The 24,663-nt window shown below is 41.9% G+C and overlaps 2 protein-coding genes across 2 annotated transcripts in view; one reads left to right on the top strand and one right to left on the bottom strand.

Annotated features, from left to right (window-relative positions):
• The window catches only part of CD96 (CD96 molecule), a 91,562-nt gene that overhangs the window by 43,810 nt on the left and 23,089 nt on the right, over window positions 1–24,663 (bottom strand). The window contains 4 exon segments of the mRNA XM_082394811.1: window positions 4,629–4,817; window positions 6,550–6,640; window positions 17,628–17,683; window positions 21,805–22,012. Of these exon segments, the coding sequence (XP_082250937.1) occupies window positions 4,629–4,817; window positions 6,550–6,640; window positions 17,628–17,683; window positions 21,805–22,012 (544 nt within the window).
• ZBED2 (zinc finger BED-type containing 2) lies at window positions 8,724–12,704 on the top strand. The gene is given in 4 exon segments (XM_082394799.1): window positions 8,724–11,480; window positions 11,484–11,662; window positions 11,664–11,805; window positions 11,809–12,704. Coding segments are annotated over 4 exon segments (597 nt in total). The 5' UTR covers window positions 8,724–11,306; the 3' UTR covers window positions 11,911–12,704.

Below are 24,663 nucleotides of genomic sequence, written 5' to 3'. Positions count from 1 at the left end.
TTCCTCAGAGCTTGAATCAGCCATTAACTGGTCCACCCAGTGATGAACTGAACCCCACGGTTTGCTAGGTCCTTGCTTCTCAAAATGTGGTCCCTAGCATCTCTTAGGATCTTGTTAGAAATGCAGGACCTCAGGCCCTGCCCCTCCCAACCCCTCAACTTACTGAATCAGAATCTGGTTTTTAACAAGAACTTTAGGTGATCTGTATGTATAGTAAAGTCCTTTATTGATACTCTCAGTATTCCCAGGATCAGTCAGTCATGGGTATGAGGGAAATCATAAAACCAGAAGTATTTTTCTGGCATACGTCACCTTAATATTCAGTGGTCCTCTCATGCCACTATCAAACTATCCCTTTTTAATCCTCTCTCCACATCCCAAAACACACATACACACTCTCACACACACACTGAACCACTCATCAACCCTTAACTCTCTTTGTATCCCAAAGGTCTTGATCTCGACAGTTACAGTTGGAAATCTATTTAATCAACAAGACAGGCAGAATATTACCCACCCCAGGAGGTATCTGCACTCAACTCTTTTTTTTCTTTTTATAAATTTATTTTATTTATTTTATTTTTGGCTGCGTTGGGTCTTCGTTGCTGCGCACGAGCTTTCTCTAGTTGCGGCGAGCGGGGGCTACTCTTCTTTGTGGGCGCAGGCTTCTCATTGTGGTGGCTTCTCTTGTTGCAGAGCACAGGCTCTAGGTGCGTGGGCTCCAGAGCGCAGGCTCAGTAGTTGTGGCGCATGGGCTTAGTTGCCCCGCAGCATGTGGGATCTTCCAGGACTAGGGCTCGAACCCATGTTCCCTGCATTGGCAGGTGGATTCTTAACCACTGCGCCACCAGGAAGCCCCTGCACTCAACTCTTGAACTGAAAAAAAAGCAAACTATTCCCTCTACCCCCTAAAAAACAAAACAACTCTTTGTATATGCCCGAACATTGACTCCTCCACGCTACAATATTAGACATTCTGACAGACTAGGTCGGCATGATAGAATATTTTTAGAAAGAGCCTTTTTTAAAGTTACTATTGAATCATGACAATTCTTCAGGCCCTGGTACTCGAATAGCTGCCTGATGAGCCACCTTCACCTTGACCCCTTCCCCTTTCTGAGTTTTCTAGAATAAGAGTCACTGAGCACTTGAATGTCCCGAGACACAGGGGGGTAGGTAGGGAAAGAAGCACCTCAGAGGGCTGTTACCTTGCAGCCTTCTAACATTGTTACTCTTTTCTGGGAAAAAAAGAGAGCAAAAACTCCTCCCCTTCTCTCCCTAAATCTCCTTTTTGTTCTGTAATAGTTTTAGAATTTCTCTACTTTAGCACTAAGAGACAGATTTTTCTCCTGCATTTTCATGTCAATATCTGTCCCACAAGGCAATGACTCTTGCACAAGGCATCAGAACTTTACTCCAGAGTTTATAAAGCCTCCAGCAGTACTACTGCAGGCAGAAAGCATGTTTGGAAGTAAATGTTTAAGAACTTATAACAAATAGGAAAATAGGACATGGCAATGATATTGTTTTGCAGAGCCTCAACTGTATCTTCTAGATCATTCAAAAGATAAATGTCAGAATATGAGCAGAATATAAGCTATAATTTTGGGAAACTGAACTGTTTAAGATTTATTGTCTTTAATATTTGATCATAAAGGATAAAGACTCATTTGACAATTTAAAATTGCCTAAAATTATACTAGATCAGGGCTGTCCTGTAAAATTGAAATTATGGTGTGCTTTGAGTATCAGAATCAGTGCTCTTCCTTCTTACCTTAAAAAATATTCACTACTTACTGATCTTAAAACCAAACACAGTTCAAGAGAATGAGAAGGCAAGCCTGGAAGAAAATATTTGCAAAAGATACATCTGATAAAGAACTGTTATCAAAATATACAAAGAATTCTTAAAACTTAACAATAAGGAAACAAACAACCTGATTTAAAAATGGGCCAGATGGACTTCCCTGGTGGCGCAGTGGTTAAGAGTCCGCCTGCCAATGCAGGAGACACGGGTTCGAGCCCTGGTCCAGGAAGATCCCACACGCCGCAGTGCAACTAAGCCCGTGCGCCACAACTACTGAGCCTGCGCTCTAGAGTCCAGGAGCCAGAGTTACCGAGCCCGTGTGCCACAGTTACTGAAGCCCGCACACCTAGAGCCCGTGCTCCACAACAAGAGAAGCCACCGCAATGAGAAGCCAGCACACTGCAACGAAGAGTAGCCCCCGCACGCTGCAACTTAGAGAAAGCCTGCGCACAGCAACGAAGACCCAACGCAGCCAAAAATAAATAAATTTTTTAAAAAGTTAAAAAAAATTAAAAATGGGCCAGAGACAGATATCTCACCAAAGAAAATATACAGTTGGCAAATAAGCATATAAAAACATGCTCCACATCATATGTCATCAGAGAACACAAATTGAAGCAACAATGAAATACTGCTACACCTATTAGAATGGCTGAAATCCAGAATATTGACAGTACAAAATGCCGGCAAGGATGTGGAGGAATAGGAATCCTCATTCATTGCTGGTGGGATTTCAAAATGGTACAGCCACTTTGGAAAACAGTTTGTTGGTTTCTTATAAATCTAAACATACTCTTACCATACAATCTAGCAACTGTGCTCCTTGGTATTTACTCAAAGGAGCTGAAAATGCATGCCCCACAAAAACCTGCATATGAATGTTTATAGAAGCTTTATTTTTAATTGTCAAAACTTGGAAGCAAACAAGATGTCCTTCTGTAGATGAATGGATACATAAAGTGTGGTATATGCATTCAGTGGAATATTATTCAGTGCTAAAAAGTAAATCTATCAAGCCATGAAAAGACATGGAGGAAACTTAAATGCATATTACTAAGTGAAAGAAGTCAATTTTAGGACAGTGAAATTTTAGGGCTGTATGACCTAACCTAACCATAATGATGAGTACATCATTTGCCTAAATCTGTAGAATGTGCAACACCAAGAGGAAACCCTAAAGTAAACTGAGGACTTTGGGTGATTGCTATGTGTCAATGTAGTTTCATCAGTGGTGACAAATGCACCATTCTGGTGAGTGATGTTGATAATGAGGGAGAGGATGCATGTGTGGGGAGAGGGTATATGAGAAATCTCTGTACCTTCCTCTTAATTTTGCTGTGAATCTAAAACTGCTCTAAAAAATAAAGTCTTGAGACAATAACAAAAAAACAAGAACCAGTCTTAACATCATAAAATATTGTTTTTTCAAAAGTGGCTCTGTCTATGATGGGAATAGGATTCTCCTTAGGAATTTGAGGTTAACTGTTTTTTAGCTCATGTCCTTAGATTCTGCCAAAGCTACTGGTAAATCTATGTGAGAACCAGTTACCTTTACACTGTTCCAAGACTGCAGCCCTAACCTTGTACAGTCTTCTGGAAAGGAGGTGCACTTATTTCTGAGGGAATTAGGCCAAGTTGAGTATGGATGTTTCATGACCATTTCTGAATGATGAACTCAAAATTCACAGAATGATGTGAACGGGCGCAGTTGCAGGCTTGCAGGGATGATGCCACTGTCCTCATGTCTGAATGGCACCTGTTTCTGCACAACAGGGATGGGTTTACACAGCAACATACCCCATCCAAAGCTCGCAGGAACCAACTAACAGCATTGGTAACAGGGCTGGGAAGGACCCAATATGCAGACTGTAGCCTTGAAACAAAGGGAAACTCTTTCCCTCATAAATTATTCTGGTTTTTATAAGTATGTTATAGACTACAATATCTCTGAAAATAGGAAGGTGGTAAAAGATGTTAATGGTTCTGCAGAGTCATAATAATTACTTGCAAAGCTGTTTAAGTTTTATAGGTATTACTTTACTGTTACATATGCATATTTGATAGTTGTCATTATGCACTTCTATTTTCTATAGACAATCTGTTGTCATTGTATTTGTTGAGATATTTGTTCACATCTTTTATGTAGTAAATCTTTATTGTTTGATCTGGTTCAGAGTAATGAATATGCTGGTTAATCTAATGTTGTAAGAAGTAGAACGATCCCACATATCAATTTTCAATTCATAAAAATCCTCCGTGTCAGATTTTGTGCTTCAAATCTAGGGATACTAAAATTGTTATAACAGCAGAGGTTGGTATAACATTGTAAATCAACTATACTTCAATAACAAGAAAATAAAATCATTATATCTCATACATGGTTTATCCATTCCTAAATATTAGAATTATATACCCTATACATAAATGAATGTTTTTATAGACTCTGAAGTAATTTTAGGGTTTTAAAAACTCTCTTGATCATCGATATATTAGTGTTAATTTTATTATATTGTAGATTAACAAAAATGCTAGTTGAGTTATTATTAATGGAATTTGAATTAAAAACTGCTGTATTCATCAGAAATTCTTAGAAACAGGAATCAGCTATTTTTTATTTGAAGAAATTCTTTTCAGTAGAGTTCCTTTAGTCAAAAAATGTCCCCTACTTTGAAATCTAATAATTTTGAGTTGTGTAGAGAGAGTTTTCAGAGATTAAAGTATCATGGAAATAATCAGTATTCTATTTGTTTCAGTTAGAAATGTTCTGAACTTATGGCAGTCTTGGCCACCCCTTGTTGATCTCATTAAATAGACAACTCACCCAAGGAAAATGTGATCTTTTCGGATGAGCTATTCCACACTTTGTTTCCAGGGACTGGAGACAGAGCCATACACCAGATGGTCAGGTTGTTTGACTGGGCCGGTTTATTATCATACACACTTGTCAAAACAGACTTCAGTTCCCAAAATCCTCCTTTGTCTTTTCTCTTTTCATTAGTAATGTGTATTTCTACAAGGCAGATAAGAACAAGGTTAGCCGCCAACGTTTTCCGTATGAGCCATACAATGATGCCAAGGCGTGGCTAGAGGCAGTGTGGTTCATGGTGATATAGAATCTAAAGTGGTCAAACCACAGCTTCTTTGCAGTGAGCGTTTGTCCGGCAGGCCTGGAATTAACCTGAACTCTTTTGTTCAAGCTCCTGCATGGCATCGATCCATGGTCAAGGTATGAAATATATTGATTAAAAGTGCTGCTTTATTTGTAACCATGGGTCTAGTGGGTCTAGGGACAAGTTTTCCCAGCTCATCAGCATTGCTTATTGGTAACAGTGAGATTGATGATTTGCCCCTTGCCTAGGCGAGAACCTGGGAGGACTTTTCTGTCGAGTGTCAGTAGTAGCAGGAATATGCCTAAGTGACTGGGAAAATATAAAACCACCTCAGCTGAGACTCCATTTTGGGCTCCCCACTTTGAGTGCTGTAAATGTGTACATGGGAGGCATAACCTTACTTTAAGACTATTGCTGCTAGATTATATCCTTTTCCTGAATTAAGCTGTAGACTTATAACACTGTCATTTGGGGTCCTGCAAGTCTTCTTTAGAAATATTAACTGCCACTGTTAGTACCACCTCCAAATAGCATACATGGTAGAAGGAAATGAATGTAAAACTCTCCATCCCTGTAGGCCAGAACTTTCTCTCACAGCTTCTTGACATTGAGGGTTCTAAATGCCAGTTCTGAAGTTATCACTTGCTGAAGTAATAACTAAATGCAGTTGTGCGCTGGTAAAATTCTGGCCATACCTCCTGGCCTCAAGGTCGGAAGGGTAATGGGCACATCAAATCACAGCTTATTTAACAGAACATATCTATAATGACCCTTAAAAGATATTTGCAGGATTGCATCCCGTCATTATTGTGGGTGAATTGTTTTTAAAGTGATCTAATAACAAAACCAGTTAATAGTCTCAAAATGAATCAAGTGGATCAATACAATCATTCATCAACGTAAACTTAAAATTTTATCAATTAAAGATCATAATGCAGCAAGAGCTATGTGACTCAGTTACTGTTGAAAATATACTGAGCTCTGAGGAAAAATGACTCAGGAGAAAGGAGAAGGGCTGCTGTCCCAGGCAGGAGACAGCTGGGATTGTCCTGGCAGAGGCTGCCATGTTTACCACCTATGAGAACATGGCTTTGTATGTTCTCACCTGAGCTTGTCTTGATGTGTGTCCTGCTCCGGGAACTTTTAATCCTCTTGGTAAACATGTTCCTTGTCATGGAGCCAAGTCCTTATGTACACTTCCTCCAAACCTCCTCACCCCCACCCCACCCAGATCCTTGCAAGCAAAAGTAGAAATTATTTGTTTATTGGTTTAAAGTAGTGATGCTAAGTTCACTGAACTAAATGAAATGACTAATTCATGTATGTTGAATTAAACTTGTTTGCACTCATATAAAAGATTTGCATTTACTAACAGTTAGATACAATGTTAGTGTTTATATACGAATTGACCAAGTCAAATATGTTTCTTATATTCTGGGAAATGTTACCTCCCAACCCCTTGGAGGAGCTAGATGAGGTACGAGAAAATGGCATTTGGTAGTAGGCAAGATGATGTCTTTCTTGGAATGAGAATTGCTCTTAAATGCCAAGATCAACTGGGGCAGTGGCAACTTCTGTTGTTCTTTGTTTTCCTTCTTTGCCAAACCCGCTTCCATTGACTGATTTCCTTACCTTCTCTTTCACCTTGAGGGAAGCTTCTCTCTATAAACCATGTGAGATTTGCTGTGGGAAATACATTCCACAGTGAGCAGGTAAATATTCTCTGGAGGGGGTTAAAGGTAGAATACAGAAAGAATTATTTGCCAATTCAGAAGAAACTGAATTGGTACCCCTTACATCTCCACCAAGCCTCAAACAAGGCAAACTGGCACAAAATTATTTTCTTCACTTTTAACAAGGCAGTGCTTACCTTTAAGAGGTTTAATGAGTGAACTATAAACAGGCAATCTCCTATAGAGATGTTATAAATTAATGGTTAGAATTTAAGGTCAATTTAAGAAGAATCTAGGACTATACTAACGTTGCAAGTCTGGATTCTGGAAAAGGAAAATTACATCCCTACACAGGCAGAATAAAACTGTATAAATGGAAACCAAAGAATAGAAAGAAGAAGCTGTAACAGGCAGCGGCCAGAGAAGAATATTCTGTTAGACTGAAAGCTAAAAGAGAGCCAGACTTTTGTTGCTTTCGTTCCCCAAATAATGTAAAGTACTATTTGTAGCAACAATTACAGGAACCATTTAATATAAACATCTCACTTTTGACTGGTAAAGAGTTTTCCTAATTAATTTTTTATTTTATCATCTAAACAATCCTATAGGCTAGATAGGACCCACCTTATTATTGCCATTTGACAGATGGGGAAATCAAGGCACAGAATCACAGAATGGTTAAAAGGAGTAGAATGTAGTTGATGGCACAATTGGAAGAGTTACCTTAATCCCAGTCCAAGACATTTCCTGGTAAAACACGTTGTATTGAAATAAGAAAGAAGTAGAAGAAGAGGTAGCTTATGTTACAAAACCCGGGAGCTTAGAAGAGGGTTAGTTATGTTTTATTTCCAACACTGTGTTTGTTCTTTGTAAGATGGTAGTCTTTTCAAGAGCCTGGTGAAAATATCCGATAAGACTTATCGGATCTTCATTATTTTATCTGAGACGCTGCAAAATTATAATCCCATTTTTAGTTGTTTTCTCATCCAGAGATATGTGTGTTTTACATATGATCAGCCTTAGTTCTTAGTTCTCAAATATTTTTCATTGATGAACATGAATATTGATGAATATGCTAGTTAACTAGTAAAGAACAATTAACTATATTTAATGCTTGGTGTGCCAATTTCCCCACAGGATAGTGATGCCCAAAGAGTCTGGTCTTGAGCAGAACTGAGAAACCAAACCTCAGGATACTAAGCCCCATCTTTCTGGTGAGATCCCACTAAGGAGCAGTTGAACATCCCTCAGAACATCACATCATGGCAAAAACCCCAAGGATATCATGAGACTTTCGGAGGAGGTCATCTGTTGTATCCAAAATGGTAGTAGCAAACACTGCAGCCCCAGCTTTCCTACCCATTCAGCACTTGCCAGTGGGATGCAGGCACGTGACAGGAATGCAGCTCCATGGAATTATGTCTGTTTCTGTCTTAAAAGTAAAACCAGGTCCCCTGAAATACATTCTTATTAAGTAAAGGAAAGATAATTCAATTTATTTAATCCAATAAAGTGCCAAAGATTGATATTTATCTCCAGGTCGTCCATGTAAGAGTTATAGGAAAAAAATGTTTTTTAAAAGTTGTAAAGGTTTGTATTAATGCCCATACCTTTAACCCCTCTCATGATCCATTTTCTCCATTCTCATTCAACCCACCAAAAGATGAGGATATGGTCATATCAGGAACAAGTAAGGGTTCCATTATTTCATAAAGGCAACTGGCTCACTGAAGAAATTTCTTGTCAACTTAATAAAAATATCAAAAAGATTTAACTCTTGTAGATTCTCTGAATTCAGATTTCATGGAATGATTCAGATTTCATATATTCTATACCAGCTCCAGACAGTGTTCCAAGATTTTGTTTAGGGATATGGTTCTTGTCCCAAAACTCCTTTAGTCTCCAAAATTGAAAAGCTTCAGACTAAACTAGTTCAAATTGAAGTCGAACATATAATGAAATGTCAAGCACATATGGTTTTGCTGAGCAAGCAGAGCTGTATTTCTTTGGGAACTTCCAAACAATTAAGAAGAAAAACATACTAAATTTGGGGAAAAAATGAAGTAAATATGAACCAGAGTTTACGTACACATACATATAAGCACACACGAGCACACACGTGCACGCGCACACACACACACCCCTTACTCTGCTGAGAAGTCAAAATCATTCACTCACTCAGTGTGTCCGTTGCATTCATGAAACAAGCAAATTATTGGTTTCTCCAGCACATTATTCTAAGTACCTATGGAATAAGTGAGCAGTAGCACAAAGAATTCTGCAGTAAGTGCCAAAAAGTATTTGGAGAGTTCTGTGGGAGTACAGAGAAGGATGAAATCTGGGAATAACTTAGAGGGTACAATTATATTCTGTGGACAGGCAAGAGTTGGGCCTGGATCCTACAGGTGAAAAGTAGTGGGGAATTCACAAAGATGGGCAGATGGAACGGTTCATGGGCTTGGGAGTGAGGTGGGGATGTTGTCCTGGAAGGAGAGGTTGGAGCAGGATAAAACTGATGAGTCAGGAAAAATGAATCCAAATCTGGCTGTAAGACTGATCATTCCCTTATTTCCACAGATGAAATACTGAAATGGTGACCATTTGTAAATCCCATATTCAGTTTGCTTAAGTTTGGACAGAACCTTTTCCAAAGGACTTCTCACAGAATCAGTTTGAAAATAGCTATTTAGTCTAGAAAGAGAAAACCTAAAAAAAGAAAAAAAAAAAGAGTTTCCCTATTTGTTTACCAATTCTTCATTTCTATTTGGGGTCTCTCCATACCCCACACATTTATTTTTCACTTGAAATTTGACTTTCAGCCTCTACATGTTTTCTACTCTACCATTTCTATATTTTCTTCTATAACTCAAAATTTTTTTCTCCCATGGACACCTCCTTTAAAATGTGCCTGTCTCCTCTTAGTAGGTTTTCCTTCCTAAATCTATCTATCTATCTATCATCTATCTATCTATCTGAAATACATATTTTTTGCTTAAGTTGATTATCCCTTTATTTCATTCCAATTGAGAGTGGAAGCCAACATATTTCAGCTTTTCCAATTCTAGTTACATAACATAATAAAAAGCAACCCCAAATCTGCTATATTTCTCTAAATCGGGGGGGAAGTCCTTTCACTTAATCTTCCCCTTTCTGCAAGTTCTCTGGCTTTTCTACTGACTGTATTTACAACATCAATAGTTTCCAACCGAAAATGGAGACTCATGGTCTGACAATTGGACAAAATATTTAAAACCACAGATGTCTTTGAGGCATGTGGTTTCTCTGCCCATATGTCACCCATTCCCCCTCTTAAATCTCCTTCTTTGCTTGACAGGCCAGATGATCTAGTCTTCTGGAAGCAGAACTTGTAGGTGCTTGACTTACTGTTTTACTACATGATATTTGCCAGGGACAACCTTCTTCAGTGGTGGAGGGGGGCGGAGAAAAGTTTTGCATTTATTGCAGAAAAACCCTATAGGCAGGGACACACCCACTTGGAAACCAGGCTTCCCTGGAAGTGGGAGGGAACAGGAACTGGAGGTGCCCTCCTCCCAGGGATAGGAGTCAGCTAACAGCCTTCCAAGGCGGCAGGAGTGCTCACCCTGCACCAGAGCCATCAGAGACCAGCCCAGAGCCTTGCTTGCCTATAAGTACCCACTTGCGGCTGGGAGGTGCTTCCTGACTGTTCAAAGTTGCAAAGCTTGACAAACAGGCTCTCCATCACTTAAGAAATGACCCAAGAAAGGAGAGAGAAGTCAGGCTGTTTTTAACATGTACTATAATTTTCCCTTGGTTTATTTATTCTTAAAATGAGGTACATCTCAAAAGAAGCCAAACATCTGGAGTAAGCTGCTGTCAGGAAGTTCTCATCAGCTGTTGGCTTTGCAGGCGATGGTGCCTGGGAAGGTGGAGCATGGTGAGCTGCTTGCCCAGGACACCGAGGCGCGACCAGGTCTGCGGAGATTCACTCCACCTCTCTCTCCTTCGGGCATGCCGGCTCCTCCCGCTGAGAACAGCTCAGCCTGCTGTGTGGAGTTCCTAGAATCCCAGCCCCAGAGGGACCTCCCTAGGGACAAGCTAACCTCACACTGAGGACTTTATTTCCCAGACCCTGGGAGACTTTGTAGCCTCCGGACAGCCTGTTGCATCCGTTCTGAGGAAACGCGAGTCTCCAGACATCAGCATCTGTCTATGCGCGCTTCTACCCACGCTGAGGGAGACTCAGTGAGGCCCCAGCCCTGGGGCTCCTGAACAGCCTGAACCCCAAGGCTGCTCCTCCTGCTTCCAGAAGGCATTGGATCGATCTCCAGGAGCGCAGCAACAGCGGAAGCAGCCAGGAGGAGAATCAAGAGAAAAACCTAAAATTTTCAATATTCAAAAACACCTGTGTTGCTGGTTGATGTAGAGAACACTGAGATCACTAAAGAGCTTTGTATTTGTTGCACGAATTTGTTTTGTCTTCTGGGCCAGCCAAGGAGGGATCAGTATGTATCCAGGTCATGGAGGGAATGTACAGGAGGGCCTCCGAGGCCATTTTGCTAGGCTCTGACTCACCCCTACTCTCCAGTGAAGCAGAAAGAAGGAAACATCACACCACCCAGGTGTGGCCAGCCTTTGACCATTACTGCAAATCCCCAAGAGTCACCACAGTCCCTTCCCAGGTACACTTTTAGCCTTAGAGACTTTTGGAAAGGAAAGCTGTAAAGAAGAGACACGATGAGGCAGGAAGAGGAGGAAGAGGAGGGAACCAGGATAAAGGCAAAAGGGTACTTAGAAGTGAAGGAGGAGGAGGAGATCAGTGAGACGGGAGAACTGGTTGGCCGTTTTGCGGGTGCCATGCCCACCCTGATGCCCCACAACAGGGGGACTTGGTTTTCCGAGGCCTGGGAGTAGTTCCACCTGGCCCCTGCCGGTGCTGGACACCACCCCAACCCATACGCCACCTGCCGCCTGTGTGGCAGGCAGGTGGGCCGTGGCCCTGGGGTTAACGTGGGCACCACAGCCCTGTGGAAGCATCTGAAAAGCATGCACAGAGAGGAGCTGGAGAAGAGTGGCTATGGTCAGGCTGGGCAGTGCCAGGCTTCAAGGGCCACAGCTCCCCACAGGCATTGGGGGCGACTGGGCCAGGATCCTGGAGCAGGCCAGCCAAAGAGAAAAGGAGGTACTTAGGAGGGAGAGGGCAGTGGAAAGGAGAGAGCGAGCCCTGGCCGAGGTGTAAAGGGCCATCCCGGAGATGAGGCGGAAGGTGAGGGCTGAGAAGAAGGCCTGCCAGAGGGAGGAAGACCAGCCCGCAGTAGTTCATCCCTTCCATTTTGTTTAAACGGGGCTTGGGGGATTCTATCCTGAAAACACTGAATTTAGACCCATAGCAAAGAAGGCCATTTTAGTTCCAGCTCTAATATATAGTGAAGTGGCTTAGTGGGATTTTGTCTTTAAGAGAAAGAGAGCATAGTATGGGTTAATCTCAGCAGGTCTGAATTGGCCAAATGCTTGTCTATAAGGTTCCTTAGAGGTGTATTCACCAAAACTTTAAAATATACTAACTAAAGAGAAATGTCAGTTTGCCACCATGGGTCTGTGGGTTATTTGGGGGCAGAATGTACCAGCCTGTCAGCACTGATGAGTGAAAATAATGGGATTTATGCCTAGCACTTGGTTTTGGTGGAACTGAAGGTTTTGATGGTTGAGGCTGGTTGGGTGGCTGGAATATGCCTATGTGACCAGCTCACTCTTGAGACCCCACCATGAACAGAGATTAGGCTTCCTGGGAGAGAGGTGTTTGCACACATGTTGGTGTCGAATTGAGAACTGGATACAAAGCTTGTTCTGTGGGACCCAGCAGTGGAAGGACAAAGAAACCAGAGCCTGAGATCTCCAGACCCTTCTGATGCATATCCTTCTCCCATTATTGCTGTGCTTATATTAAAGCTGTTTCATCAATATAGCCTGTCTGAATCCTGTCTTTCTCACAATCTAACACATAAGTAATTAATGCATAATTAGCACAGAGAAAATTAAAGACTTTTCAACTCACTTGAATTAAACATTAAGAATAGAGGATATACATTAAAGCATAATTTGATTTCATTTTAAGCTCTGTTAAAGGAGGAGTATATGAGGAAGAGATGAAAGAACCTCAAAAAGAAAAAGAAAAAGGTGGAGAGATTGGGGTATATTAGGAGAAATAAAGAACAGAGGCAGAAAATCGAAAAAGAAACAGGGATAGAGAAGAAATGTGAGGATAAGAGCGACAGTTCCGAGGGAGGGAGTTGCAAGAGGGAAGAGATATGGGAACATATGTATATGTATAACTGATTCACTTTGTTATAAAGCAGAAACTAACACACCATTGTAAAGCAATTATACTTCAATAACGATGTTTTTTAAAAAAAAAAAAAAAAAGAGAGACAGTTCCCTAGAGAAAACTCACCATGGAAAGGTAGGAGACCCTGACTGTCTGAGAGAGTGAAGAACAGAGAACATGTTCTTAGCTTCTGAGGTCAACTTTAATGAGTTAAGTAGCTTTTGTTTTGTCCCCGCATAACACGCAGACCACTCATTCACTTGAGCAGTAGGTTTCAGATTATATTCCTCTTTAAGGTACTAACTGCATGCCAACGCCTTGTTCTCCGACTTTTTAAGAGCTGTTCATCTTTAAATATTTAGAGATGCTTTGAGAAAAGGGATCCAGCAGTCCATATGGAGAGGAAAATTCCCTGGGCTGCTGAGGATATGCTTAAAATATTAACTCAGGAGTAGAATAAAATCAAACTAGAAACTACTCTGGCCTTTGTGCTGGAGCTGACTTGTTTCGGATGATTCCTGTAGAACCTATTATTTATTTATTTTTAAAACTGCGTTGGGAGTGGGGAAGAGGGCATGGTGAGAGTGGGGGAAGACAAGAGGAGACAAAGCCAGCATTTCATCTTGTAGACAGCCGTGTCCCTAAAGCAGACAAGATCCTGGTGTAATAATGGTGTTTTGCCTCGTTTGGTCCCCACCTATGTGGCTCCTTTTTACTGCTGTTCTTAGACATGTCAGCAGCTCTAACAGTCAGATCTGTCTTCCCTGTGAGCTGTTTGTGAAAAGACACAAGTCCAAACACCAGGCTAGTGAAAAACCCAGGCTGCATTGCAGTCCTGTAATCCCCTTTTTTCTAGAAACCTGTCTGATAGTAAAGCTTTCACTTCCATTATGGTTTCCCCCCAGTGGTGTGGTGCTCCTTTTAGGACCCTTTCCATCTGTGGTGAAAGCTCAGGGGCTCAGGGGCTCACCGCTGCAAATGATGATGGCGGCTGGGAGTCACATGGCTGGAGATTTGGACTCAGAGTCTTAATGTGCCACAAAAGATGCTATGAGGGGGAAAAAAGGCTGTGATATCTAATCTTAAACACACACACACAACACACACATGCACACACACACAGGAAATGGAGCTTAAGAAGGTCAAGGAATCCACAAAAACTCAGGCTTTGCAAAACCAAAATTAAATAAACAGAAACAATCAAATTCTGTAAATAGCTACTGGAGCTTTCCTGCTAAACGCTGATGTTTTGCTTTTAGTTTACAGTTTCTTTTTTCCATGGGTCTTATTATTTTAACCTCTCTTCCTTTTTAGGCATTTTAATCCCACCTGCTTTTGTTTCCTACATTTCACAAGAGGTAGCTTTGTTGTTTGTTTGTTTTTTTAGTTTTTTTCCTAAATTTTGTAAAACATAATAGAGAGTGACAAGGACAGGACCCATGGAGATGATTGAGTAAAAGCACAGGCAGGAAAAAGAGATACATGTGGCTCATGGAAAGACTGCCCTATTGAGTAAACTAGAGTTTTCGTGTATCTCTCCTGTGCTTTCTTTTGCTGCATCATCAGAGTAAGGTATAAAGGGCCAGGGGCTGCAGCCGAGGGACTCTTCGGCCCAGCATCTTTTGCTCTAGAGCAAAAAGCTGCTACATGGGGGGCCCTGAAGTTTATGTTAAAGACTCTTTCTTTCCATGGAGCTGTGGAGGTGAGGTTGTGTGCCATGCTGGAGCCCTGGCAAAGCTGAGCCCTTGGAAAACGCAAGAACACGACATCCATAGGGGTGACACTCTCCATGGACATCCCTAGAATGTCTAAGCCTGAAAGGCATCACTGATAGAATAATTTGGGGGCTTTTCTATTCTACAGGAAAGCTAAAGTAACCATAAGCTTTGTAATTTTAACCAGTACCACTGGAAGACACAGTTCACAGCTGACCAAACCCCTACTGTTCTAACACCTAGGGCTGCTGGCGCAGTGAACATGTAGCACCTAGTGAGCATCAATACATGCATGTTGACTTGGTTAATTTTTAAGAGATGAAGGGAGGTGGGTAGGAAATTACCATTACTGAGCACTAATGGTTGCCAGACAGTAGATACTTTGCATACAGGTCTCTCATTTGGTCCTTATGTCACCACTGTGAGGTTGGGATCGTTGTCCCTGTTCATTGATGAGGAATCTAATCTAATCTAATCTAATCTGGTCCAAGGCCCAGAGTTAATAGTGAAGGAGGAGAATTCAGACCCAGCTTTATCAGATTCCACAACCTATCTTGTTGTGTTTTTTCATTAACCACCCCCCCCACCCCCCCCCACCCCCCCCCCCCCCCGCTGTCTCTGAGAATCAATTACATAGCAGATTTATGAATATTCATGCAGAGGAAGGAATAAGTGAAAGAGCGTGAGTGAGTGATAAATAGTGGGAAGGGAAGAAACATTTCTGAGACATCCACTCTGTGCTACATACTCCATTACTGTGCATAAATCTAATGTACCTAAGAACCCTGTGTAATATTTATTATGATCCCAGTTTTGGAGATGAGTTAGTTGGGACTCATAGAGCTTAACTACTAGATGAGGCTATGTGCTAGTAAGTGGTTGAATTGGGATTTGACCTTAGTTCTATTTGCCCCTGAAGCATGATCTCCTTCCGTTATGCCATCCTGCCTGGGTACGGGCATGCTAAATTCTCATTCCACCTCTGCCCTTCATTAGTGGCTCAGCCAGTGGTTTAGACTCTCCAGGCCCCAATTTCTCATCTGTGAAATAACAGATGTTCTACCTATTTCAGAGGCTTATTGGGAGCATCACACGATAAAAGCATGTGAAAGGGCTTTGAAGAGTTAATAAGTTATTAAAAATATAATTGGGATTATAAAAATATCAGAGTGAGGAATTACCAATGTTTGACAAGGTCTTAAAAGATCCAAAGACAAGCTGTGCCCTGTAGCTGGTTATGTGGAGGTGGTGATTCCACAACAACTAATTCCAACTAATTCCCCAGGAAGGAAAGTTCTCTGGTTTTTCTAGTCAGTGCCCAGGGAAGCATGGGTACAGAAGAGAAAATCTCATCACACATAAGACAAAGTCTTTTTCTTTTTAAACTGGAATTCTTGGATCCAACCTTGTGGTTCTATATCTGGATTGAGTCCATGTTACCTATAAACATTGGCCCAAGAACCTACAAAAAAATCCTGGTAAGAAACAAAACACCTACCAAACATTATATCATTAGATTATTTATTTTACTTAAACTATTAAAATGCAGTCCACTAATAAACTTGAAAATTAATTGTGGCAGAACACAAAAATGGAAACCTTTCCTATGTACTTGCGATTATAATAACAATTAATCTAAGAGACTAATTCATAAAATCAAAAGACTTGGATAATACACTCATCTAAAACCATACCACAGAGCCTGAGCTATGATTTGTATGCAGCTGTCAAATTACATGACTGATATTCAGTGAAAACATGACAAGAAATCATAAGTTATTTAATGTTCTTGGGGCTAGAAGAAACTGGAATATAATTTTCTCTCATCCCATGTAACAGGAAATGTTTGAGAATTAAGGAGAATATTTATTTTACTTGGGATTTTGAAAAGTTTCAATGAAGTCATAATGCCACAAGACAGCTGGTCAACACACATTAGTAGTAATAACAACAAAATGCTTATTGAGCACTTAATATATACCAAGAATTTTTCATGCATTATTTCATTTAATTCCTAAAAACAACAACAACGTGCTGATACTCTCCTTACCCCCTTCATATAGATGGGAAAACTGACTACAAAGGTGTGAAGTAATTAGTTCAAGGTCACAGCCAGCAAGAGGAAGAGCTGGGAAATAAGCCCAGATCCCAGAGACTAGAGGCTGGGAACTACCTATAAGAATTTGAAGTCCGAGGGCCCCATTCTAATTTCCTTTTTCTCCTGCCCTTCCTTGTACTGCCTAAGAAATAGCCAGGGTTCTGAATGAGTTGAGAAGGGTATATTTCCTCTTGTCACTTAAAAATAAAAACACTAGGGGGCTTCCCTGGTGGCGCAGTGGTTGAGAATCTGCCTGCCAATGCAGGGGACACGGGTTCGAGCCCTGGTCTGGGAAGATCCCACATGCCGCGGAGCAACTAGGCCCGTGAGCCACAGCTGCTGAGCCTGCGCATCTGGAGCCTGTGCTCCGCAACAAGAGAGGCCGCGATAGTGAGAGGCCCGCGCACCGCGATGAAGAGTGGCCCCCGCTTGCCGCAACTAGAGAAAGCCCTCGCACAGAAACAAAGACCCAACACAACCAAAAATAAATAAATAAATAAGCCTACACCTTTAAAAAAAAAAAACAAAACACTAGGAAAGCTGGTATAGGAAATGAATTAGAACAAATTAAACGTCAAAGGATGAGCAAAAACCCCATTCTTACAACAGGATTCGCACTTCTTTCTGCCCTACTTTTCCTTCACTATCTACTTCAATATTTATTAAACAGAAATTTAAACAATTGAGACAATTTTTCCAGGAAATTTAAGGACTAAGGATCACAAGATCACATGTTCTGAGAGCCCTAAGTCAGAAAATAAGGATCCCCATTTGGGTTCTAGAGTCAACTCAGCTTTCCTTCATTCCCACCAGAAATTAATTGGAATAAGGTCCTTTGAGAAACATTCTGAGCAATGATGTAAATTGACACACCTTGGCATATTATGCTGTAGATTTTCAAAAGCTTTAACGTGACTCACCTCTCCGAAGACACCCATGGAATTATTTTCCACAATCGTGGGGATTTCTGGCTTAGCTTAAAGGCAAATAAAACACAGTTAGTGGCCCTGAATGATACCCTACCTGGTCACTAGTGTGTGTGTGTGTGTGTGTGTGTGTGTGTGTGTGTGTGTGTGTGTGTGTGTGTGTGTGTAAAAAATACATAACTCATCAGATATTTATTAAACTCCCACTGTGTGCCAGCAGTATACTAGATGCCTAGGAAACGAAGGTGAAGAAATCATATTCATCATTTTCGAGAAATTTACATTTTCATGGAAAATACAGATACATAAACTAGAAATTAGAATTGATAGAACTGATATAAGTACTGCTATTAAGGACATGTGGGATCTGAAGAAAGCTTTTAAGAGAAGTTTCTAACCTAACCTTGGGGAACAAGAGGAGGCTTTGGGAAGAGGCCGCATCTGATATCTGAAAGATGCTTTTGGGTGAGTCAGGTGAAAGGAGGAATGTGGGGGAGAGGAGGGGCAGGCAGTGGGCAGACGGAAGAGAGGAATGTTCTATGTGTCCAAAGGCCTAGAAATAAAGCACAAGTTACAGGTCCCTGAAGGGGCAGGAAGAACACGTGGTTCTTATTTCATTGTTTGGTACTAGAAAAGATCAGGGGCTATTTCAGTGATTTTGTTGTCCTGCTAAATTGTAAGTGCCTTGGAGCCAGAATGCTTTATTCATCTCTCCATCTCTAGCACTTAACAGTGCCCAGCATAAGACAGACATTGAGGACATCATGTTGAACTGAAGTGACTTCAAGTAAGTTCTTTTTAAAATTTTTATTTATTTTTATTTATTTATTTATTTTTTTGGCTGCGTTGGGTCTTCATTGCTGCGCGCTGGCTTTCTCCAGTTGCCGCGAGCGGGGGCTACTCTTCGTTGCGGTGCACGGGCTTCTCATTGCGGTGGTTTCTCTTGTTGCGGAGCACGGGCTCTAGGCACGCAGGCTTCAGTAGTTGTGGCACGCGGGCTTCAGTAGTTGTGGCACATGGGCTCAGCAGTTGTGGCATGTGGGCTCAGTAGCTGTGGCTCGCGGGCTCTAGGGCACAGGCCCAGCAGTTGTGGCGCATGGGCTTAGTTGCTCCGCAGCATGTGGGATCTTCCCAGACCGGGGATTGAACCCGTGTCCCCTGCATTGGCAGGCGGGTTCTTAAACACTGAGCCATCAGGGAAATCCCTCAAGTAAGTTCTTGAGTATAGCAGACAAAGCCCTCTATGAACCAGTGGAAAAAATATTAAGACCCTTGTCACAGATGCCATCAGTGTCTGCTACATCCACTCAGCCTCTGCTTACTGAAGGCCTCTTGCTGGACATATGTATGACCCTCTCCTGAAGATTTACTGAGGTTATGGAAACACACTCAGTCCACAAGTAGAGCAGACTGGAAGTCCCAGAGGGTTAATGGTGACAACAGGTGGGGAGTTGGTGGATAATACCCCAGCTTCCTCGCCTTTGTTTGGGATAACTCTGATGTGTATTCTCCCAGGGTTTCCCAGTGGGAATGAGCTCTAAGCCCATAGTGCTAACTGGTTTGATCACGTACATTTTATTATTTTCCTTCCCTTCCTTGACATATTTTCCCACTCCTACGTTTCCTAGGACTACCTCTCAAATAAATTAATTTAATTCAAATCCTTGTCTCAAAGTTTTCTTTCAGGGGAACCCAAACCAAGATACAACCTAAAATAGTTATGGGAGGAGGCCTATTTCTGATTTCCTATTAGCAACAAATGCCAGTAGAGTGAAGGACCTGAAAGAAAGAACAATTACTAAAAGTTGCAGAGGTGACTGAGAGAGACAGATTCTTTTGGGGGCTCAGGACAATTACGTTTAGAGCTTAGGAGTGCAGGAGAGCAAACTTGTGATGGCAGGTGACTCCCCACAAAGGAAAGGAAAGTCAAAGGAGACTAGTGAGAGGGATGCAGGAAGTAGCAGAGGGGAAGCTTCTGATCCCTGGTCTTCCAGAGAATGAAGGTGTTCTGGAAGAAGAAATAAACTGGACTTAGGGCTTATAGAATGGCTCAGTGATATATTTGAGTATTTATTTCAAGGTTTTCATGTTTTTGTTTTTGGTTTATTCTATTTGGGGAATCACCCAGGCTCACAGAGTGGGTCCTGAATACGATATGTGTATACCTCTGCCAGGATCACTATGATATACACTCGGGTGACACCCCCAAATAGATTAAAGACTGTCCAAACACAACACAGCTGGCCCATTTGCTAAACGAGAAAACCAAGAAGCAGGAAAAATCTAATTCTATGAACAAATAGGCAGAGTTTCATATTTTTAAGCATCCACTGAAAGGAGTTCAAAGAAGAAGAAAACAGAAATATAGAGACAGAGAGGTGTAGAGACAGGGTGATAAGGATGAGATGTAAAAGAGTAAAAAGCATTCCAGACCAAGATGACGGTATTTTAATGCAGCAAAGAGATACAGGACATGGTTTAAATGTTGACAAGGCAATTAGATGGAGTTAACGGTACAAAAACTCTTGGTCAAATGGGACACAGTTTGCCTAACACAGAATTTTTTTTTTTTTTAATTAATTAATTAATTTATTTATTTATGGCTGTGTTGGGTCTTCGTTTCTGTGCGAGGGCTTTCTCCAGTTGCGGCGAGCGGGGGCCACTCTTCATCGCAGTGCGCGGGCCTCTCACTGTCGCGGCCTCTCTTGTTGCAGAGCACAGGCTCCAGACGCGCAGGCTCAGTAGTTGTGGCTCACGGGCCCAGTCGCTCCACGGCATGTGGGATCCTCCCAGACCAGGGCTCGAACCCGTGTCCCCTGCATTGGCAGGCAGACTCTCAACCACTGTGCCACCAGGGAAGCCCCAGAATTATTTTTTTTCACACCCCGGATGGCTGCCTCCATCGATTTGCCAATAGTCAGGCCAGATGAGTCAGCTTCATGTTTGTGCTAAGACAGTCATACCCCATGAGTGAGCGAATGGTGATGTCAACACAAGAGATGAACAGCCTTTCCAACTCATCACAGGGCATCGTCTAGGCTCCATAAGGAACCTGATCATCAAGGGCAATTGATTATTTCCTAGCCCATCCCTGAGGAGAGATGGAGAAAGAGGGAGGGAAGGAACGAGAAAGGGAGGGAGGGCAGGAGGAAGAGAGTGAGAGCTGGAGAAAGACATATAGGAGAAGCTATAAGCAAGTGACTTCAAACTTTGGCTGTAGCTCTTCCCACCTTTATGAACTAAAGGGTTTGCATTTCCTTCAAAATACTGAATTGTGTGACCTTTAATAATAATCAATAAGATTCTAAGTAAAAACAAAGATTTTTCACTTGTCCTATCATTCGGACAACTGAGGAAAAAAATCTACCAGCCCATGCTCTTAGGTTTTGTGAATTATTTTCTCTTCGTTTACCTCATTTTCAAAAACAATTAATTACTCCTCCGCATCACTGTTTTTCTCTTTGCCTTCATTCAAAAATGATGTTTTAAAAAACACAGTTCTTGGTCACACAAATGAAAAATACCCAAAGCCAAGGGTTTCTGTTTATGAATGTTTCCTTGCATCACTGAGCAAAATAGAATTTTCACATTTCCCTTAAATTCACACCCTGCAGAGTCTCTGCAATTTGTTTGAGGCCACAGTGGATATTTCAGCTAAGCTCCACTCTCCTGCGAATGCAGGGTCAGAGGGCCATCCCAGCAGGTTCTTTTGCTGGAGAAGCTGGACAGTCTCTCACCCCAGCTGGCCTTGGTAGGGGCGCGAGGACTCCTGCAGAGTTTCTGTGGAGCTGTGTTTATCATCTTGCTTTTCTCACACTGGCCTTATTCCACTCTGCTCCAGAAAGCAACTAAGGCAATTAGACAACTAAGCAATTAGACCTAGTTATAATTAAAGAGACTTCCAGTATTCTCAGGAAACATTAAAATTGCACATAAGGTAGTGGTCACCAGGAAATTGACCGATCTATGGCAACTGAACCATCATTCTTTAGCTTCCGACCCTCGTCCCCACCCCTAACACGAATGACAAGTGTCAAGGCAAACAGAACTCCAGAATGGTGCCCCTTGTGCGGCTGCTCTCCCGCTAACAGGGTGCTTCCTCTTTGGTGGAGAGAAAGCAGGAGACAGTGACAGGAGGATGGCAGGGAGTCCAGAGAACAGAAACTCTCACCAAAAACCCTGACCGTGGTGGAGCGCCGGAAGATTTTGCCAGACCTGACTACAACCTGGCAAGAGAACTTCCGGCCACCACCCTGGATGTGGACTGGAGAGAGGTACAGGCTGCACTCTCTACCTGGCTTGACTCTGTCTTTAAATAACGTGGAATTGCTGATGGGGTGATATTGGGTGAGCAGTGTTTCCTGAGTTCCATTATCCTCCTGATGAGACAAAAATGGTTACCAGCTTTGAGCACTCAGTTGTGCCAGCTCTGGACTAGGTGTTCCACATGCAGTAATTCACTTGTATCTTGTAACAATAGGGATGATGAATGAAGAATTCAAATTAAGAGATACTGAGTATGTTACTAGAGAAAGTATCGTTACACTTAACTTTCAGTTATAAATTAGTGTCACTCTCTCCTAACACAAATAGAAACTTGCTGCTCTTCTGACTAAAACTTGCCTTTCATAACCTTCCATAAGTTGCATATTGGGGGTGGGATTTGGGGGGTGGGGTACAGCCCTGGGAGCTAATGTCAGATCATAATTCTCATTTCAAGTTCTGAAATCTTACTGCTACGATGTGCTCAGGAGGCTGTATCAGTTTTACTTATTAAATCTTCACTGAACTGGATGATTACACTCGTCCTCGCTTCCCAGCATTCCAGCATTCCTTTAGGAAAGGTCTCATTTTAGCTCCCTTTGGAGCCAGGACTAGAATGAGGTAAAGAGAGTCTCCTAGGATGCAAAATTTAAGGAAGCACTCACTCTCAGGATCTTGTAAGTGCAGGGTGGGCACCTGAGAGTGAGCGCCTCCTTAAATTTTGTGTCCTTGGTATCTCCTTACCTCAGCCTAGTTGCGGTCCTTCTGTTCTTATTTCTGTGATTGTGATCTTCAAAAAGGACACATAAGGAATAGGCTGTAAATGTTAATCAATTTGGAGATCAGAGTTTAACTGGAGTACTTGATTGCTCTAGTCTATATCCTTTTTGTGGGTCTATGAAAAAAAGCCTTCATTATTCTTGCTTTAGCCTGAATCTCATGGACAAGGTCCTGGAGATGTCACAGTGTTGGGCAGGGTCAGTAAATGTGCTGACTAAGGGCCTAGTGAGGAGGGGACCCTTAAGGGGCATAAGCAGAGAGGAAGGGCTATGTCCTTATACTCCTTCAGTATAGCTCAATATTTTCAACTGAGTTGCTTTGAACACATTCTGATGCACAAGCTTCTTCTCCGGAGGTTCTAATGGAGTTGTTCTGGGATCAATCTCATCCCAGGGCACTTTTTTTTAAAAGGTCCTCAGAGGACCGGGGGCTGAGAACCACTGGTCTAACTCCAAACAACAGATGAATCATTATGCATAGGGGTCGGGGAAAATGGAAGGAACTGAAAAGGAGAAGGGTGAACAGGAATGCATTGGATGGGGAAGAAGTCATGAAATAATGAAAACAAAGGTCTGTGATTTGGAATCTCTAGTTTAAAAAACGAGACAGATTCAGGGTAGAAGAAAGGGAAGCCAGGTGAGGGAGAGAATTCAAGTATGAGCTGGGAGCAGAGCAAGAAGTGGAAAACAGGAAGGCAGACTTCTTAGATAGTTTATATGGGTATTTCCAGAATATACTTAGTAGAAACTCTTATGCAAGACAATTTTTTAGGTGAACATGGTGAGGATTGGTATCAGCTTTACCTACAGATATACAGGTAGTACTGCCTGCAGAGAATCACAGACTTACTCCTGAAGCAAAGAACATATCTTTATACCCACATAAAGTAGGACTTAAGAGTCTGTGCCGCTGCCTTCCTAACGAGGAAGGATACAGAAAATTAAAGGGAGAGAACTTATGTTCCGGAGACAGGGGCCCAAAAGGAGCCCTGAGGAAGGCATTTCACTCAGTGTCTGCTGATCTGGAGGCCAGTAATTAAGGAGGCAGGCTCCCCCTGCAGGTTCTTCAGCACAAGCTACGTTTTACAGCTATTGTTTTATGCACAGGGACTGTTTTTGTGAGAATCTAGGGGTTCAAAAATGCGTGATCTTTTAGTAAATGACTCGCTATTTGGAACATTTTCATCTGTCACTCTGTCGTGGAAGAAGGGCAGTCAGAGGCTGAAGGTGGAGATTGGTGAGAAAACTGCTTTTTCCTTTATTGCGTAGCTGGGGGTGACTGGCCAGGGTGGTTTAATTGATAGAGACAAGATATTTAAAAAATTATGCAGAGGGTTTTTTGTTTGTTTATCTTCTGGGTGCTTGACTGTTGTAGAGGAGGGATTTGTTCCTTCGTTGGGAAAGATGGATTCGGTTGCAAAGTGTGCCCTGTAATCTACAACATCAGGACAGCCTGAGAGATTCCAGAGTCTCCAGATATAAGGGGGCCGAGGCAAGAATCTGCATGTGAGCACCTGCCTTCGTGGAGCAAATGGGAAGAGAGGTGACAAAATGCAGGGAAACAATGAAATGTCTAGAGCTGGGAGACGGAGAGACAATACTAACATTATACGATGACCACTACTACATTTTTATATTCTTGTTAGTCATAGCTTAAATTTATTTAGCACCTACTGTGTTTTAGGCACTGTGCCAAGTTCTTTCAAGTCTTACCTTATTTACTCCTTACAGCGATCTGGAATAAACCAAGGTTAGCTAACTTGCTCAAAGGTCACACAAAGAAGGTATTTAAGTCACAGCACCAAAGAAGGGACAAATAAGCCCCTGAGACAGCACGTCTTAATAAAACCAAGCCATCACAGAATAAAATTTTTTTTGTGGACTATCTTGAATGAAAAATGTATAAGAAATTCCAGGAAGCCAGAGGTCTTTGTATAAATTGGAGATTTTAGAGGTGTGGACAATTTGCTGATTGAAAGGAGCCTTTT

This window comes from Balaenoptera borealis (genome assembly GCF_965194805.1).
Source record: "Balaenoptera borealis genome assembly, chromosome: 5".
Classification (NCBI taxonomy): Eukaryota; Metazoa; Chordata; class Mammalia; order Artiodactyla; family Balaenopteridae; genus Balaenoptera; species Balaenoptera borealis.
The sequence above is the reverse complement of the archived record's forward strand: the minus strand, read 5'-3'. Positions and strand labels throughout refer to the sequence as shown.